The following is a 19,492-nucleotide window of genomic DNA, read 5'->3' on the forward strand; positions in this document are numbered from 1 at the left end:
ATTAGCATGCAAATCATTTCCTTGACTTGTTTTTCCCAAGAAAATGCTTTCTAAACACAATGTAATACCGTAAATACAAGAAAACCAAGAAAGAAACTCTTAATTGTGTATTCCTAATTGCATTTAGTCACTGAATAGAAGGTAACCTCTTAACAGCAGAATTATGTCAGCTACGGTAATTAGCGAAATAATTCAGAGAAGACATAAATCAAGAAATCTATTTTCAAATAAAGGAAAAGTCACCAAAAAAAAAAAAAAAAATCCATGGCAGAACCATATCTGATGAAAACAGAATAAAAACAATATCCAGAAATTCTTAAGAATGCCTATGATGATGTCATATAATAATACTAGGGATTTAAAACTAGTCATATCTAGCTGTGCCTATTCCCCAAGCTCAATAGTTATAAGCTGACACTAACATTATAAGCATCTTGACATCGTAAAATATTGAATCTTTCAATAAAAACTGTGAAAACACAACCTACATATACAATGTATTATTTTTAAGATGGAAAACAATGTATTTCCAAATAAATCAAATAGAATTTGTAACTATTAAGACATGCAAAAATGTTAAGGTCTTTTTTTTTTGTCTTTTTAGGGCCACACCTGCAGCATATGGAAGGTCCCAGACTAGGGGCTGAATCAGAGCTGTAGTCGCTGGTCTACACCACAGCCACAGCAACATCAGATCCAAGCTGTGTCTGCGACCTACACCACACAGCTCATGGGAACGCCAGATCCTTAACCCACTGAGCGAAGCCAGGGATCAAACCCGAGTCCTCATGCATACCAGTCAGGTTTTGGCCAAGCCAAAATGGGCAGAGAAAATGTCCCCTCCAGGGCAGTAATATCATTTGTCAGATGCTACATAAATAGCTAAAATATGTTATTTTATATGAGCAGATATTCCAATGGCACTGGGGTTACAGTATATATTTTGCATTTGACTCTGAATTAAGTTTTATAGCCCAAAAGTAGAAATTTTTTTTTGGTCTTTTTAGGGCCATGCACGCGGCATATGCAAGTTCCGAGGCTAGGGGTCAAATCGGAGCTACAGCTGTGGCCTACACCACAGCCACAACAACACAGGATCTGAGCCATGTCTGCGACCTACACCACAGCTTACATCAACGTCAGATCTTTAACCTACTGAGCGAGGCCAGGGACCAAACCCGCATCCTCATGGATACTAGCTGGGTTTGCTACCACTGAGCCACAATGGGAGCTTCTCCCAAAAGCAAAATATTAAATGTAGCCTTTAAACCTTTAACTCCATCCATGAAGGAAAAGTGGGAATAGAGCATAATGATTATCTGTACACATTTTCAATATAAATGTTAAAAAGCAACTTTAACGTGTGTGCTTTAATGTAAGAATTCAAAAAAATATTCAATTCCACAAAAATGAAAGGCAGGGTTTTTATACTAAAGAGTCACACGGTAGTCAAAGGAAACAGAACAGTGTTCCCATTCCTTTCAATCTTACTTATCCAAGGCAAAAGATATTGAGGGGGAAATATATATATATATATATGTATATATGTAATTTACAATAATCTAAAGAAGAAAAATCTGAACATTTTTGGATCTGAACATATTAACTATAAATCAACAGGTATTCTCACCATCACATTCTAATAAGTACAGCACGGAACAACCTGGGTCACACAGACATTTCAAGTAAGTTTATGCCCAGACATGCTAAAGGTAATGATGATGTAAAAGTAATTCTCCTGTTAATTCCTACCATTCAGTTTGTGGTGATTTTTAAAAATAAAGCTATAAAGTGATCAAGTAGCAACAAGGTATCTGGTATGACTATGACAGAAAGCAAGTTCTTATATAAATTATGTATGAACTCTTGCAAAATTTATAAAATATCAAAACCATAAAAATAAATAATTCTAAGTATGATATTGCTATGTCTGCTTAACTAAGCCATGTGTCCTCTACACGGACTTTACCAGCTATCGCAGGACTGCAGAGATGAAGATCACATTGCTTAGAGATGTGTTATCGACTATAGTCTCATTCGTTGAAATGTATCATCTAATTTCCCTGCAGAGTTCCTGTGAAATATGTAATCATAAATGCTATAAAAAATCCTAAAAAATTCCTATTACTGCTTAAATATACAATGGAATACTTGCACAGAAATAAAAAAATACATTAAGCAGTGCGTATTTGGGGGGCGTCCACTATGCAAGCAAACAGTACTACTAGCCATCCTGCACACCTCTCTGAAATATTAACCACCAATGCTCCTTTTGCTAAGAGAATAATCAATTCCCAATCTCTTGAAGTTACACAGCATCCTCACAGATTGTCATCTAAGTAAGGAATATCTTCTATTTCCTGCCCATTAGATCAGTTTTGGGTTCACCACGACTGCCACCTCATTTCTGCTAAGGCAACTATGCTATGTTTCAATGAGTAATAAAATCATAAAATTTTAAAATCAACAGTTGGAAGTTCCTGTTGTGGTGCAGCAGAAATAAATCCAACTAGTATCCATGAGGACATGGGTCCAATTCCTGACCTTGCTCAGTGGATTAAGGATCCAGCATTTCTGTGAGCTGTGGTGTAGGTCGCAGATGTGGTTGGGATCCAGCGTTGCCTGTGGTGTAGGCTGGCGGTTGTAGCTCTAATTTGACCCCTAGCCTGGGAACTTCCACATGCTGCAGGTTCAGCCCTAAAAAGCAAAAAAAAAAAAAAAAAAAAAAAAAAAAAAAAAAAAACCAAAAAAACAAAAAAAAACAATAGTTCCAAAGAATATTAATAACCCAAAGAGATGAGTGAACTAATCTTTTATTTATTTATTTATTTTTGTCTTTTTGCCTTTTCTAGGACCGCTCCTGTGGCACATGGAGGTTCCCAGGCTAGGGGTCGAATTGGAGCTGTAGCCACTGGCCTATGCCAGAGTCAGAGCAATGCAGGATCCGAGCCGTGTCTGCAAACTAGACCACAGCTCATGGCAATGCCAGATCCTCAACCCACTGAGCAAGGCCAGGGATCGAACCCGCAGCCTTATGGTTCCCAGTCGGATTCGTTAACCACTGCGCCACCAAGGGAACTCCTAGAGATGAGTGAATTAATCTTTTAAATTAACTATGGAATGAGATTTTCATAGAAAATGTGAAGACAGTTTCTTTTACTTTTCTGCATTCAAAAATGCTCAGGTACAGGCTTTTCTACTAAAGAGGTAAATTTAAAAGCTATACAGCTCTAATTTGACTGATACTGTGTTTTAGAACCACGTTCTAAAACCAAAGTTAAAGTCAATTTTTAGCCATGAAAGCAGCTTTGCCTAACGTAGAAACTGGAAGAGAATTCCAGCCATAATTTAGAACTTCTGAATAGAGTTGGCAACCCTAAAAATAAGCACATTATCAAAGAGGATACAACTGGTCCTTACTGTCATTCAATAGAGCAGCTGTGTGCTAGCCTCAATCAAACTCTGCTTTCCTTTTTTTATATCATTTATGAAAAATAACATCAAAAATAAAACAAACACACAAAAAAACCCACTTCTTTCCCCTGAAATAAGTCCAGGTTCTCTTATTTATAACTGTGAGAGCTGTGTGGGCTGCTTTGCCTATCTGTACTGCTTTACTTGGAATTTTAACTTCTTGACATTAATGTTAGAGAGAGAAGCTTTATTTTATTATCACAGTTCTGAAAGAATAGACTAGGTCTAGTTTCTCACTGCTATACAAACTGAACCCTCAGGGCTCAGTACCTATGTAAGAGTCAGAATTTATTCCTCCCACCTCCATTCACTCACCCTACAGACCCTCATCTCTGGCTGGGAAAGGCTGGCAACATGAAGCACGTTTACATCCACTATTAACCTCTACAGCTGCTCCATGAAGCAAAACATCCTTCTTTTTTTTTTTTGTCTTTTTAGGGCCGCACCCGAGGCATATGGAGGTTCCCAGGCTAGGGGTCGAATTGGAGCTATAGCTGCTGGCCTATGCCACAGCCATGCAGGATCCAAACCATGTCTGTGACCTACACCACACTCACGGCAACACCGCATCTTTAACTCACTGAGGAAGGCCTGGGATCAAACCCACATCCTCATGGATACCAGTCAGCTTCATTAGCCACTGAGCCATGACAGGAACTCTGCAAAAAATGTCCTTCTTATTGTCATTCATATTTACTTTGCTCATCTGACAAATGTCAGATACACTGTTTGTATTTCAGAGACAAAGTATTTTAAAGACATGCATAATGGAAGACCTTCTTTTACAGAAAAAAAAATTTTTAACTACATATGTAAACTGTTCATTCACATCAAGTGAGCACATTTTATCAAGACATCTGGTATGCAGAAAAGCACAATATACCAAATAGCTAACCTAGCTTTTGAAAAAGAAAAAAAAATTTTTTTTGTCTTTTTTTTTAGGGCCGCACATGCGGTTCCCAGGCTATGGGTCTAATCAGAGCTACGGATGCCAGCCTACACCACACTAACAGCAACGCCAGATCCGAGCCATGTCTACAACCTACACCACAGCTCATGGCAATGCCAGATCCTTAACCCAATGAGCAAGGCCAGGGATCGAACCCACAACCTCATGGTTCACCGTTGGATTCGTTTCCATTGCGCCATGACGGGAACTCCAGAAAAAGAAAAAATTTTAAGTCAAAAGATTATAATAACAAGAGTGGGTTCTCAACAAATCATTCTCATTTCAAGAATTTCAAATTGGAATAACAGTTTTTCAATAAAGAAGTCTCAGATAATTTCAATTACTGAGCATAATGGTTTGAATAGTGGCCCCAAAGATATGTCCATATTCTAATCTCCAAACCCATAAATATCACCTCATATGAAAAAAGATGTGATTCAGTTAAGGACCCCTTACAGTAGAAACTTATCCTGGATTATGAAGTAAGTCCTAAATACAATCATATGTATCAGAATAAAACAGAGACAGAGGAAGTTCTGAAAGACAGACACATGGAGGAAAAGATGGTACAGGAACACAGAGGAAAGAGCTGCAACCTCAAGTCAAGGAATGCTAACAGCCACCAGAAGCTGGAAGGCAAGTAAGAGTTCTCCCTTAGGGTCTCCGGAGGGAGCATGGTCCTGTCTATACCCTGATTTCAAACATCAGGACTCCAGAATTCAATTGTGAGAGAATAAATCTCTGTTGTTTTACCACCAAGGTTGTAGCAAGTTGCTGTAGCAGCCACAGGAAACTAATATACTGAGGAAAAGCATGTATTAAAAGAGTAGTCCTTAAACCATACAAACTTAGTAAAAGGTTAACCCTATATTATAAATAAATGATATCAATAAGACACAAGATAAAATATATCTTGCGTAATATAGCTATAGTAAGCCAAATTTTTACAGTTGAAACTGAAGCAAATTACTCTAGGATTTCACATGTGACACCCCACAGATATCACTGAGTGATAGAGGTGAACTTCACAGGCAGAAGTTTTTAACTAATATCTACATATTCAGCAACGATAATGAAGTACAGAAAGCAAGACAGAGAAAAATAACCTTCCCAAGTCAGACTTAAAAGTGACAAGTTAAAAACAATTAAAATACTTGCAAAATACACACAAGTAAACATGGCTTCTGAAACTATACATCATTAAGTATAAAGGATCCCAATATATGATATGCTTGAATGGGCAGAACCACCCAGAAACTGACAACGGACCACAAATTATACCGTCCATAATACACAGAAGAGGTCATTTGAAAAAAGAAAAGAATGAATCTTTATTATCTGACAACAATTTAGTCATCTGGAAAGTTAAATAACAGAAATTATCAACTGCTTTAACTTAGCATCACCTTTAAAACTGGTATAGTGTCTACCTATCTCACAGTGCTAAAAGCCTCTTCAAAGCTTACTGCGAGGAAGAAATGTGATTGCACAGTGATGGTCCATGGTTTGGCACAGTTTGGGTCATAGCTTATCTCCACAAACCAGCTGACTAAAAGCTAACTATACTTGCTTTCTGAATAAAAAATTTTGGGGAACAGTTATTAGATTAAAACATTGAAAAGCATTTTAAAAACATTTGGAGCCTCTTCTCCATTCTATTGATATAGAGCCCAGCACTTACCACATCACTAGCACTGGAGAACTCATTATTAACCAGACTTTCAAGAGCCATCCACCGAACCGGCCTGTTTTCATTGTCCCCCAGACAATGATAGTCCATGGGGAACAAGTCTCTGGAGAGGGCATTGTCTGTGATCTTAACTTGAAGTGTGTCATCAATGCTGAAAAGTAAAGACATGAATATCGAATATGATCAGAGTATTTAAAAATATGGACCCATGGTCACTCTTAAATATAACAGCGGGACTCCTGGAAAAAACCCCAAATCCAGGGAGTACTAAACACCAAACAACAACAACAAGCTCAGAGCACCTACACACAGTTCCTAGCAGCCAGGTCTTTGTGGATGACTTCCCTTCTGGCCAGATAGCTCATTCCACAGGCAATCTGAATAGCCATGTGGACCAGGTCTTGTTGAGAAATTGCCTGTGGTAACAGAAAATGACAATGTTGGCAGTTAAGACAAAAATTATGATAGTTGCTTATTTTATTCCATCGTTTTGCTCCATCCCAAAATACATCTTTACACCTACACACAGTTTTAAAAAGCTACTTCTTGACCAAGAATATAGTCCCACTTTTATCTACTATAGTCCTTATCATTCTGCAATGTAATTTATCATTTATTTCATACTCTCTCTCATCTGTTAGGCTGATCTTCCTAACATCCAGCAGATACAGTAGCTTCTCAATAAGTATCTGTCCAATAAATGCTGAATAATCAAGGTACTATTGCAAATACTCATTATTCAACTTGTTCCTTTCTTTCACAGTAAGTTTTTATTAGGAGATTATCCCCTGGGGACCATTTTCAAACTAATACAAGTCTATTACAGCTCTTGACTGATGTGCTCCTCCAGGGCCAGTGTGTCAATACCACAGGGTGAGGAATAAAATTCTTCCCCAGGTGATGCTATGGGCCACGGCTTCCAACTACCTGCTGGAAACCCTGGCTTTAATCTGTCAATTTACCAAGCGTATCATACATATTAAGCCAAATATGCAATGAAGCCTTTGAATCTACTTTCTCCTGGCAACTGTAACAAGTACATTATTAGAAATCCTAAAACCACCTAAATGAGGCTACAAGATACGTAGACAGCAAGACACTCATTAGACTTTACTACTACCTACCACTACAGAATGGGTCTGGAATCTGACCACATGCTTCACAGCTATGAGCACAAGTAGTGAAGAAAAACTCTAAGATGACTGACATCTTACAGCCAAGCATATTAAAAATATCTTGAATTATCCTCCACAGCCTGCATTTCTAGCCATCACTAGCATTTTTTTTTTTTTTTTTGTATAATGTGGACCAAATGGTTCTTTAAAGTCTATTTCCATTCCTAGAAGGGGGATCTAGTATAAGTACCTTCAAAAAGTTATCAGGAAACTGACTGAGATGGTGTTACAGAGGGTTTGAGATGATTACAAATAATATACAATGGTTCTACAGGGGAAAGTTCAGCATCAAAAAAGTGTAAGCATCAAGACATGAATCACAAACTATTATCCTCTAAATCAACAGTGATAAATATCTTCTGGTTCATTTTGAATTTCTTCTTGCAGGCCTCTGAACATTTTATATTCAAGAATATCAACATCTACTTTCAAAGATATTATTAGAAGCTACTGGTGTAACTGGTATTTGGGCAAATTTTCTCACCTGCGGATTATTGGCTTCTACTAATTTGCACTGGCGTAAAAACAATTTAAGATTCCCCCAATTCATGTAAGGCAATATCACCATGGGCTTTTCTCCTTCTTCTATACACACATGGGTAATAGGGAGAAGATTTCTATAAAATAATAAGTCAGGAGGAAGACAAGTGAAACATAAAACTCAGGGGGTTATTTTTAATAAAAAGCAATAAAATAAAGATAACCTAAAACATAACAAGAAAATTTCAAACATACTTAAAAACATATTACCATAAAAGTGCAACATTATAAATGCTCTTTTAGACTAGACTTTGTTTCCCACATATGTACTTTCTTGAGAGAGAGAAAAATTATAAACTCAAAATTGTTTCCTTTGGACTAGATTCTCTTAAGACAATACTCCAGTCACACTAAATCTTTACTTGGTAATCAGAGAGACCTAAAAAATGACTTAACTATGAGCATATGATAACATCACACTTGGTTCATCATCACACTTAAGAGAAAAAAAAAAAAAAAGGTTCCAATGCAGTCTGCAGAAAAGAATATAACAATGAAGAGCTTGAAATTGTCACACGAAGCCAAGAAGTTCTTAGCAGGTCACATGGGATTTAGAATGAAATTTCTCAATCCTAAATTTACCATTTATTATCTACGTGACCATCTCTCTTGGCCTTACTTTCCAAACCTCTAACATGGGGATCTCACCAACTATACAATGTTGGTGTGATGTGCACATAAAGGCAAAGATGCAGTTAAAAAAACAAAAACAACAACAACAAAAAAACTTGTCCTTTTAAAATTTCCATGGCTCACACAAATACTTTCATCCTATTGCCTAATGACATCTCTTCCAACTGTACCCGAAAATAACAATTTTTTCCCAAGATTATGTAACTTTTTACACAATTATCTCATTTCCCCCACTAAGCTAAAAACTCTTAGATGGTAAAAAATAAAGTGAGCCCCCCTTTTTTTTTACACCCAATGCTTTGTATTCTGTGCCACAGAAATAAGCATTTAATAAACATTTGACAAGTAACATGAAAAAAGTCTTAAAAATTTTCTTCCTCCTTAACTTAGAAAACTCTACTTCTAAGGATATTAATGAGGAAATTATCAAACATAAGAAAGCTACATGAACAAGGATAGTTAATGCAATAACTACTAGTAAAGAGTTGGAAACAATATGAATGTCCAAAAGTAAGGAAATACGGCCAAATAATAGGACAGTGTATAACAATCACAAAGACATGTTAAGAGAATATGAGTAAGAGCTTATTTTATAGGAAGGGAATATATAAAACTCATATTTGTTTGCAGGATAATTATAAATACAGAGTAAAAATAATAAAACTCTGCACAGAAATATACAGGGGTAATTGTCTTTGAGTTGTGGGACTTAAGATCATTTCCACCTTGCTCTTCTCTCTTTCTTGAATGGTCTTAATTGAGTATGTATCTCTTTTAAAAACACAGTCACACAATTCTGACCTAACATTGCACATGTGGAAGTTGTGGGCCCCCTTGTGCTGTGCAGGAGTTACTACCAGGGAAAGCACTGAGCCTGAAGAGCTGGGAAAATGAGGACTCAAGAGATCAGTGAACCTGTATGAGGTAACCTCTCTGAGGTAAGGCTTCTGCTTGCACTGCAGCCTGAGTGGCAGTGAGGATTGGTCCTACTTTGTAAGTGAGGGAACCCACGGAGGGGGAAAAGGGTGTACTAATCTGCCGAGGACAGAGAGCAAGCACACAAAAGAACAAGTTCACGTCTTCATCTGATTCTAAAACGCTTGTGCTTTCCCTTGGGTTACTGGACATTCCCTCCCAGTGTAGCGAGGTGAGTACAGGGGAGAGGACAGAGCCTCTTTTCACACCAAGTCCCACACATACTAAAATGACTTCACAATAGGAAGGTGGAAGGAGGGAGAACTGGAGGAAGGTCAAAAGGTACAAATTTCCAGTTATAAGATAAATACGTACTAGGAATGTAATGTACAAGCTAACGACTATAGCTAACACTGCTGTATGATATATAGGAAAGATGTGAAGAGAATAAATTCTAGGATCTCTCATCACAAGGAGAAATTTTTTTTTTCTTTTCCTTTTATATTAGCTGAAGCTATGGTTACTTCATAATATATGTAATCAAACCATCATGCTGAATGCTTTATATTTATAAAGCATGTCAATTCTTCCTTAATTAAAGTGGGAAAAAATGACTACAGTAGGCATGCACTCAGATTTAACTGAATATACCATGATTTCAGGGGTAACATAAATAGCTGCCCAGTCTTTTAACTCCCCAAAAATTATTTCTCTGCTCCTCTCCTCATGACTGAAATTCACTGAGCAGAGTGAAAGGAATTTGACCCAAGCACAGTAAGTCTGCTGCATAAGAAGAAATCACTTATTCTATCACCAGAGGATTAAAAGTACTCCAGGAAAAGTTGTAACAAGCTGCATGAAAATGTTTCAAAGTACAAATGACTTCTTCATTCTGCCTTTTTTATAAAGATAAGGAAGGTAAAGAGGAAGGTCTGGGATCTATGAGAAGAGTGGATAAGGGCAGAAGCAGGTACTACAGAGGAAAGGCAGGGGAGCTGAGGCAAGAACTATGTGCGATTCTCAGTCTTGCTGAGCTGCCTGCAGTGTAACAGAAGTGAACATTCAGCAAAGAGCTTGCCATCAGGTACTGCTGGACCAGTGGAGAGTCAAAAAATTATCCTCACAAATTCTAATGGAAAAAGGAGTGAGAAGAATTTCAAAATGCTTTAAAATATTGCAACACTTTTTATCTCTTAATCACGGAATGTTGAAACATGAAGTAAAACATAATGAACTAGTTTTAAAAAAAACTAGTTTTTAAAAAAAGATAAAATCTGAAACCAGGTGTCACTTTTTGTTGAGTATATTTAGTTTGCTTGATAAATTCTATAATATAATCAATGAAAATCATTATTTCATTCTTACCCTCCTGCCTAGCAGAGTTACAAGTACAAAATGGACACTTACTGAATGAAAACAAAGGAATGAATAAACAAATACATACACACAGCCAGGAATAGCCTAGACATCAAAAAGAGGTCAAATAGAAATGTGTGGTAGGCCCTAGTCCCCTTAAAAATTAAATAAACTGCTACAGTGAATAGAAAGAACCACATACTTTCTATATATCGACACTGTTTTGCTCATTAAAGACTAGAAGTCCTGGTATCACTTTATGGCCAGGCAGAACAATTAACCAGGAACAAACCATAACTTGTCTTTAGAAGACTTTCCCTAATCACTGAAAGTGCAGTAACAAATAACCCTAATTCAGTAAGCCATCCCATTCCACCATCTCAGGGTACCCTGGGGCTACTAATTCATCCTGGGTGGATGCTGGAAAACCCTACAAGCTTAAAGCTGCCTGATAAAATGCTGCAAATGCTTGCTCTGAACATTACTGAGCCAAAGCACCTTTGGGCTACAGCGGATATAAAATTGCTTCTTGAGAAAATCTTGGCTTTGTCTATATTTATCCCTGCCACCCACTTCTGTGCTGAAGTAGTACAGAATTTCCATCAGGGTAAAAATACCAGTTAAGCACCTAAGTACTAGGTTAACATTATATAATAGTATTAAATACTTTGGTTCTTCCCCCTAGGGTCAGCATGATAAGTCAAGTGCTCCCAACATTGTTAATATTGTTGACAAAAGGATGAAAAGGACAACTGACCATTACTCAGGTCTTGTTTTGTAACTCAGAGGAAACAAAATGTGTGTTTTAGAAAACACAGGCTAAGGGACAAGGTATCTATCCATTCCTCTGCAAATGAGTTTATTCTTGGACTGAACCAGCGAATCAGGCCAATGGAAAGTAACAATTCTTAAACCATGTGACTTCAACTCTTCAAAAGGACATCTTTAGTCCCTCATTACTGTATGGTCAATTTTTTTCAAAGGTCTCTGGCTATCCAATTTTCAATGAAACTAAAAAGCATATCTATTCACTATCTTAATCAACATTTCAAGTATATGACAACCCTAATGAGACATCTGCCTCAGAATCTGAAATCAGAAAAAGGTTTCTCCCCCAAGACACATGTATGTTTCTTCTTCTTTTTTTTTTCTTCTCCTTCTAATACTAAAATTTATCTGACTTCAGCATTGCTTGCCCAGAAGCTTAGTGTTGTTTTATGTTCAATCACAGTGAAATAATTGTTTCCTTACTGTTGGCTTTTCTTTTCCACCACCACAATGCCAAAAAAACTTTCATTTTTACTACTATTTTATTGATCTTACTATAACTGGCTTCTTTTTAGGTTCTCAAATTCTGTTGAGTATGAACCAAAGAATAAATAAAATTCAAAAATAAAACTCTGTGTAGTCATATTTTGGCAGAACTCAACTGCTCAAAGCACATAGAAATTACCATGCATAATGCCTTTTGCACACATCACTTTTTTTTTCCTTCCAGAAGTCCAGCCACTATTACAGTTTTAAACATAATAAATTATGTCTATTTACTTACCAAAATTGTAGCCAAATTTTCAGTAGGCACACAAATTAAGCTGACTCTACACAGTGCTTTAAAAACAACAACAAAACCTCGCCAAAACATTGATACTACTGCACATTGTGATACTACAGTTAAGCCTTTTTTGGCTTAGAAGACAGAATCTTTTATTATAGCTCTGTAAAGAGGATTGATATTAAGCTTTTTTAAAAAAGTTCTTCACATAGAAATATAACTATTTTTAAAAATTCATACTGCAAACCAAAGAAAGAGGCTGGTTAAATAGAATATAGTGTATCCATTTAGGGAATAATTATGCAGTCTTTTAAATGTGGATATAAATTTATAGTTACATGAAAAGTGAGATACAATATTTTGCTAAATCAAAAAATATGTTAACTTTGCTAAAGATAATGGTATTGTGACTATATAGGAAAACATCCTCAGTTTTTTGGAAAATTCATGCTGGAAATGCATGAAATTGTTGAAATATTCAACTTTAAAATATATTCACATTCAAAATTTCTATATATCTATATTTACCTAAATAGGTGACAGATACATACACATGCACAGCAAAAATGGCAAATTGTTAACATATCAATGAATTTAGGAAGTGGGCTTACTGATGTTTATTGTTCTTGTCTTTGGTACGTCCTAAATTTCATAATAAATATTTCTAGCATATGTATATCATTATCCTACTTTTTAAATATAAATATAAACTCTTTCCTGAAAGCTCAGCTGCAATTATCCAGATGTGGGTTTACATACTTCTCTTTGCATTTTATAATGTTTTTAAATTTTGTGCAGTGAACATGCATTTCACTTTTATATTCAAGAAAAAAAAATTAAGCTATTCCAAAAATGCCTTCAAATCAGAACACATCACAACATTCTTTAAAATATAGTATACAATGATACCACGCTTAATACTTAAATACTGGGTGGTTTCTCCTCTTACCTGTGATGAAGACCTCGTAGCTTACAACTTTCAGTGAGCATCATTGTCACCTGAATTTCAGAAGCTTGATCTATATAAAGAAAAAGACATTGTCATAAATAGTATGATAATATATATATGACATCAATATTTTCTGGTATTAGTATGTAACTAAATCAGATTATATGGTAAATTTTTACTAAAAGTTATTTTTACTAAAAGTTATAGATAGGTCTATTTGTAGAAGGTAGAGTCTCGCTGGCGAAGTCAACATTTACAAAAGCCATTAAGGATAAATTTGACTACATAAAAATCAGAAATCAAGTAAGGTTCCAGAAACAAAGCAGAGAAAGTAATTAATAAGTTGGAAAAATATCTGCAACACATAAAGCATATAAAGGGCGAATTTCATTTTTTCCCCTTCTTTAAAGAACTCATAATGCTGTGCAGTAGAACATGACAGAACACTGTAAATCAACTCTAATAAATTTCTTAACAAAAGAACTCGGGAGTTCCCGTCGTGGCGCAGTGGTTAATGAATCCGACTAGGAACCATGAGGTTGCGGGTTCGATCCCTGCCCTTGCTCAGTGGGTTAACGATCCGGCGTTGCCATGAGCTGTGGTGTAGGTTGCAGATGCGGCTCGGATCCCGCGTTGCTGTGGCTGTGGCGTAGGCCGGTGGCTACAGCTCCGATTCAACCCCTAGCCTGGGAACATCCATATGCTGCGGGAGCGGCCCAAGAAATAGCAACAACAACAACAACAACAACAAAAGACAAAAAGAAAAAAAAAAAAAAAAAGAACTCATACAATAAGAAAAAAATTGAAAAAGAGGCAAAGTATATAACATATAGTTTACTAAAAAAAAAAAAAAAAGAAACACAAATAACCAGCAAATTAAACAATAAATTTCCACATCACTTCTAAGTAAAGAAATCCAAATTAAACTAGGAGATAGCATTTTCCTCACCAAACTGAAAGAGGAAAAAAAAAAAAAAAATCAGCTACCTGCCAGATTGGACAAGTGAGGAAACAGGCTCATCAATACCATCTTGGGGGAAGCAACATCTAATAAAATTTAAAAATGCATATACCCTTTACCATAATCAATCCTATTACTAAAAGTCTACTCACAAAAGTTCACATATATTTACCTATATATAAAATAAACCAAGAATACTGCTCAATTTTAACAGCAAAAAAACAAAGAACAACCAAAATGCCCATCAACAGAGAGCTAGTTAAATTAGCAAGAAAGAGAAAGACAAATACCATATCATATAACTTATATCTGGAATCCAACATATGGCACAAGTAAACCTTTTCACAGAAAAGAAATTCATGGACTTGGAGAACAGACTTGTGGTTGCCAAGAGGGAAAGGGGTGGGATGGTCTGGGAATCTGGGGTTAATAGATACAAACTATTGCCTTTGGAATGGATAAGCAGTAAGATCCTGCTGTATAGCACTGGGAACTATATCTAGTCACTTACGATTGAGCATGATGGAGAATAATGCGAGAAAAAGAATGTATATATGTATGTGTGACTGGGTCACTTTGCTGTACAGCAGAAAATTGACAGAACACTGTAAACCAACAAGAAAAAATAAAAGGCATAAAAATAATGGAAAAATAAAAGGCATTCATTTAAAAAAAAGAATACAATGCAGTTACCTTAAAAAAAAAAGTCAGAACTGTATGTTAGTGACAGAGGAAGATGATCTGCAAGGTATATTAAAATTTAAAAGGTGAAAAACTGGAGTTCCCATTGTGGCGCAGTGGTTAACGAATCCGACTAGGAACCATGAGGTTGAGGGTTCGATCCCTGCCCTTGCTCAGTGGGTTAAGGATCCGGCATTACTGTGAGCTGTGGTGTAGGCTGGCAGCTACAGCTCTGATTAGACCCCTAGCCCGGGAACCTCCATATGCCATGGGAGCGGCCCAAGAAATGGCAAAAAGACAACTACAACAACAAAAAAAGGTGAAAAACTATGTGTGATCAGTTATATTTCAAAAATGAACTTATGTGAAAAATCAGATATATCTCAATGCATTTTCTTCCTTACTCATGGAGTCATAAGAAATTGTTTATGGTTATTACTTTTAAAGATGGGAGAATTTACTTCTTACGCCTTTCTGTCCTGTTTATACTTTCTAACCTTACAAACACACAACTAGAAAAAAATGAACACAGGCGTTCTGACTGGAGATGATGGTATATTTTACTGTTTTCTTTTTCTTACCTCTATGTAGTTAAAAACAAACAAAAAGAATTTATATTCATAGAAAAACATTTAGTTTAAATTAATAGCCAAAATTAGTGAGGATGGAGTTCCCGTCGTGGCGCAGTGGTTAACGAATCCGACTAGGAACCAAGAGGTTGCGGGTTCGGTCCCTGCCCTTGCTCAGTGGGTTAACGATCCGGTGTTGCCGTGAGCTGTGGTGTAGGTTGCAGACGCGGCTCAGATCCTGCGTTGCTGTGGCTCTGGCGTAGGCCGGTGGCTACAGCTCCGATTCGATCCCTAGCCTGGGAACCAAAATAACAAAAAGACCAAAAAAAAAAAAAAAACAAAAAAAAACACCAAAAAAAAAAATTAGTGAGGATATTCCATTTTGTTTTCAGCTTCAGAACTCACGGTTTTGGCCTAGGTAACAAAACAAAACTAAAATTGACTTTTAGTTCAATGTTTTTGAAATAAAACATGATAAAGCAATTTACCAATATCTTTAGTCTGCATCTTCAAAAGAATCTAAAGCCATCAAATATGTGCACAAATATATAAGGATTCCCCATTTTATAGGGACCACTATCCTAATAGTATAAAAGATTTTCTCCCATTTGAAAAGAATGTTTCATTAAGTGAGTAGAGAATTTACATTAAAATTTGAAAATGAGTTTTAATTTTTTAAAAAAAATGGTTTTTAGGAATTCCCACTGTGGCACAGGGGGTTAAGAATCCAAATGTACCAGCTCGAGTCATTGCAGAAGTGTGGGTTCAATCCCTGGCCCAGTGAAAGGATCTGGTGTTGCTGCAGCTGCAGTGGAGTTCGCAGCTATGGCTTGGATTCAATTCCTGGCCCAGGAACTTCCTGGACATTTAAAAAAAAAAAAAGGTTTTTAGATATCAAAAACAAAATTAAGAGCAGATCCTTTAAAGTACTTTCAAAGAAACCAATAATAAATTTGTATGTCAAGAGTTAAAAAAAAAAAAGTAATAATTTATTAAGTCATCTGATAGAAAGATGTGCAAAAAGCCAAGACCCACATCCCAGCCCTACCTAGTAAAATGCTGAACCAACAATAAAATCCTGACCACTAAACTCAGGCACCATGGTTACATATTCACTGTTTAAAAGTAGAGCAGCCCCAATCAGGCCAGCAGACAGAAAATCCAAATGAAAAAACATGACAATGGAGTTCCCGTCATGGCTCAATGGTTAATGAATCCAACTAGGAACCGTGAGGTTGCAGGTTCGATCCCTGGCCTCACTCTGTGGCTTAAGGCTCCGGTGTTGCCGTGAGCTGTGGTGTAGGTTGCAGACACTGCGCGGATCCTGCGTTGCTATGGCTCTGGTGTAGGCTGGTGGCTACAGCTCCGATTAGACCCCTAGCATGGGAATTTCCATATGCCACAGGAGCGGCCCTAGAAAAGGCAAAAAGACAAAAACAAAACAAAACAAAACAAAAACAAAACATGAAAGCAATACAAGAGATCTATGGGATAATATAATATATATGCATAATAGGGATTCCAGAAGGAGAAGAAAAAGAAAAGGGGATAAAAAATATATTTGAAGAAATTACAGCTGAAAACTTTCCAAATCTAAGAGAAACAGATATTAAGATACAGGAAGGTCATAGAGGGCCCCAAACAAGTTGAACCCAAACAGGTCCACACCAAGACATATTATAATAAAAATGGCAAATTTAGAGAGAGGATTCTAAAGGCAGCAAGATAAGTGAAACCCCATAAGGCTATAAGGCAATTTCTCTAGAGAAACACTATAGGCCAGAAGAGAGTGGCAAAATTTATTCAAAGTTCTAAAAGGGAAAAAAATTGCAGCCTAGAATATTCTACCTAGCAAGTATATCATTTAAAATACAAGGAGGAATAAAGAATTTTTCCAACAAATAAAAACTAAGAGTGCAGCAAAACTAAACCCACCCATGGCACATGGAGGTTCCCAGGCTAGGGGTCTAATTGGAGCTGTAGCTGCTGGCCTACACCAGAGCCACAGCAATGCGGGATCCAAGCCGCATCTGCGACCCATACCACTGCTCACGGCAACGCCAGATCCTTAACACAATGAGTGAGGCCCAGGATCGAACCCACAACCCCATGGTTCCTAGTCGGATTCATTAACCACTGAGCCATGATGGGAACTCCAAACCCATTCTAAAAGAAATACTGAAAGGGCTCCTCTAAATAAAAAAGAAGTAAGAAGAAATAGGATGGAGGAAATCACAATTGGAAAGCAATCACTTAAGTAAGCCAGAATACAGATGTAAAAGGAAATATATCTAATTAGATCTGTAAAAGGAATCCAGATCTAAAAGGAAAAAAAAAAAACTATTGTAAAAGTGACAATAAACAAAAGGAACAGCAAAAGGACAAACATGAAAATGTTAAAAAAAAAGGACTTCAAAATCATAAAATGTGGGGAAGGAAAGTAAGAAAATCTACTTTTTTATTTTTATTTTTTTAGAAGATGTCTGAGCCTACATGATCAGGCTAAAGCAAGCAGATATAGGAAAGGGTTAACATACTTGAAAAACAGGGCTACCACAAATCAAAACCAAGCATTCACAAAAACTAAAAAGAAGAGGACACGAGCATAAAATAAAAGGAGATCATCCAATAAAACAAAGAAAGGAACAAAGGAGAAACAGAATCAACTGGAAAAAAAAGGTTTAAAATGGCAATAAGTACACATTTATCAATAATTATCTTAAATATCAATGGAATGAATGCTCCAATCAAAGGACAAAGAGTGGCAGATTGGATTAAAAAAAAAAAGAGCCTACAATATGCTGTTTACAAGAGACTCACCTTAGGGCAAAGGACACATATAAACTGAAAGTGAGGGGATGGAAAAAGATACTTCAAGCAAACGTAAAGACAGGAAAGCAGCAGTTGCAATACTCACATCAGACCAAACAGACTTTAAAACAAAGGCCATAAAGAAAGACAAAGGACAGTATTTAATGATAAAAGGATCCATTCAAGAAGAGGACATTACAGTCGTCAAAACATATGCCCCTAATATAGAAGCACCCAAATACACACAACAAATATTAACAGACATAAAAGGAGAAACTGATGGGAATACAGTAACAGCAGGAGACTCTAACAAGCCACTCACACCAATGGAGAGATTCTCTAGACAGAAAATTAATAAGGCAACAGAGATCCTAAATGACACAATAGAAAAGATAGACTTAATTGACATTTTCAGGACACTGCATCCAAAAAAACGAGAATATACATTCTTTTCAAGTGCACATGAAACATTCTCAAGGATTGACATACTTGGGGCACATAACATACTGAGACACAAAATAACCTCAACAAACTCAAGAGTATTGAAATTATTTCAACTATCTTCTCTGACCACAATGGCATGAAACTAGAAATCAATCACAGGAAAATAAATGAGAAAAATTGTCTACACAGAGACTATACAACATGCTACTAAAAAAACAATGGGTCAACAAGGAAATCAAAAGGGAAATTAAAAAATACCTCAAACAAATGATAATGAAAACACAACCATTCAAAAATCTATGGGATGCTGCAAAGCAGTTCTTGGAGAGGAGTTCATAGCAATACAGGCCTTCCTCAGAAAAGGAAAAAAAAAATCTCAAATCAACAACTTAAGCTACCACCTAAAAGAATTAGTAAAAGAAGAACAAACAAAACCTAAAGTCAGCAGAAGGAAGGAAATCATAAAGATCAGAGAGGAAATCAATAAAATAGAGATTCAAAAAACAATAGAAAAAAAAATCAATAAAACCAAGAGCTGGTTTGTTGAAAGGTTAAACAAAACTGACAAACCTCTGGCCAGACTCATCAAGAAGAGAGAAAGAACTCAAATAAACAAAATAAGAAATGAAAATGGAGAAATCTCAACAGATACTGCAGAAATACAAAAAACAAACAAACAAACCCATAAGAGAATACTATGAACAAATATATGCCAACAAATTTGACAACCTAATAGAAATGGACAGCTTTCTAGAGACATACAGCCTGCCAAAATGGAATCAAGAAGAAACAG

At 36.4% G+C, this 19,492-nt stretch overlaps 1 protein-coding gene across 6 annotated transcripts in view; it reads right to left on the reverse strand.

The window, feature by feature from the left end:
* Positions 1-19,492, reverse strand: part of RYK (receptor like tyrosine kinase) — a 104,135-nt gene that overhangs the window by 15,401 nt on the left and 69,242 nt on the right. For all 6 annotated transcript variants that reach the window (XM_084989743.1, XM_084989742.1, XM_084989741.1 and 3 more), the window contains 4 exons: positions 13,234-13,303; positions 7,773-7,905; positions 6,420-6,529; positions 6,105-6,264 (listed from right to left, as the gene is read on the reverse strand). In XM_084989743.1, coding sequence (XP_084845869.1) covers positions 6,105-6,264; positions 6,420-6,529; positions 7,773-7,905; positions 13,234-13,303 — 473 coding nt within the window. The remainder of the gene's footprint in view (positions 1-6,104; positions 6,265-6,419; positions 6,530-7,772; positions 7,906-13,233; positions 13,304-19,492) is intronic.

The sequence above is a fragment of the Sus scrofa genome, chromosome 13 (assembly GCF_054392235.1).
Source record: "Sus scrofa isolate SSC_HxYL_T2T_F1_AM1 chromosome 13, Sscrofa_HxYL_maternal_Yorkshire_Landrace_v2.0, whole genome shotgun sequence".
NCBI classification, from domain to species: domain Eukaryota; kingdom Metazoa; phylum Chordata; class Mammalia; order Artiodactyla; family Suidae; genus Sus; species Sus scrofa.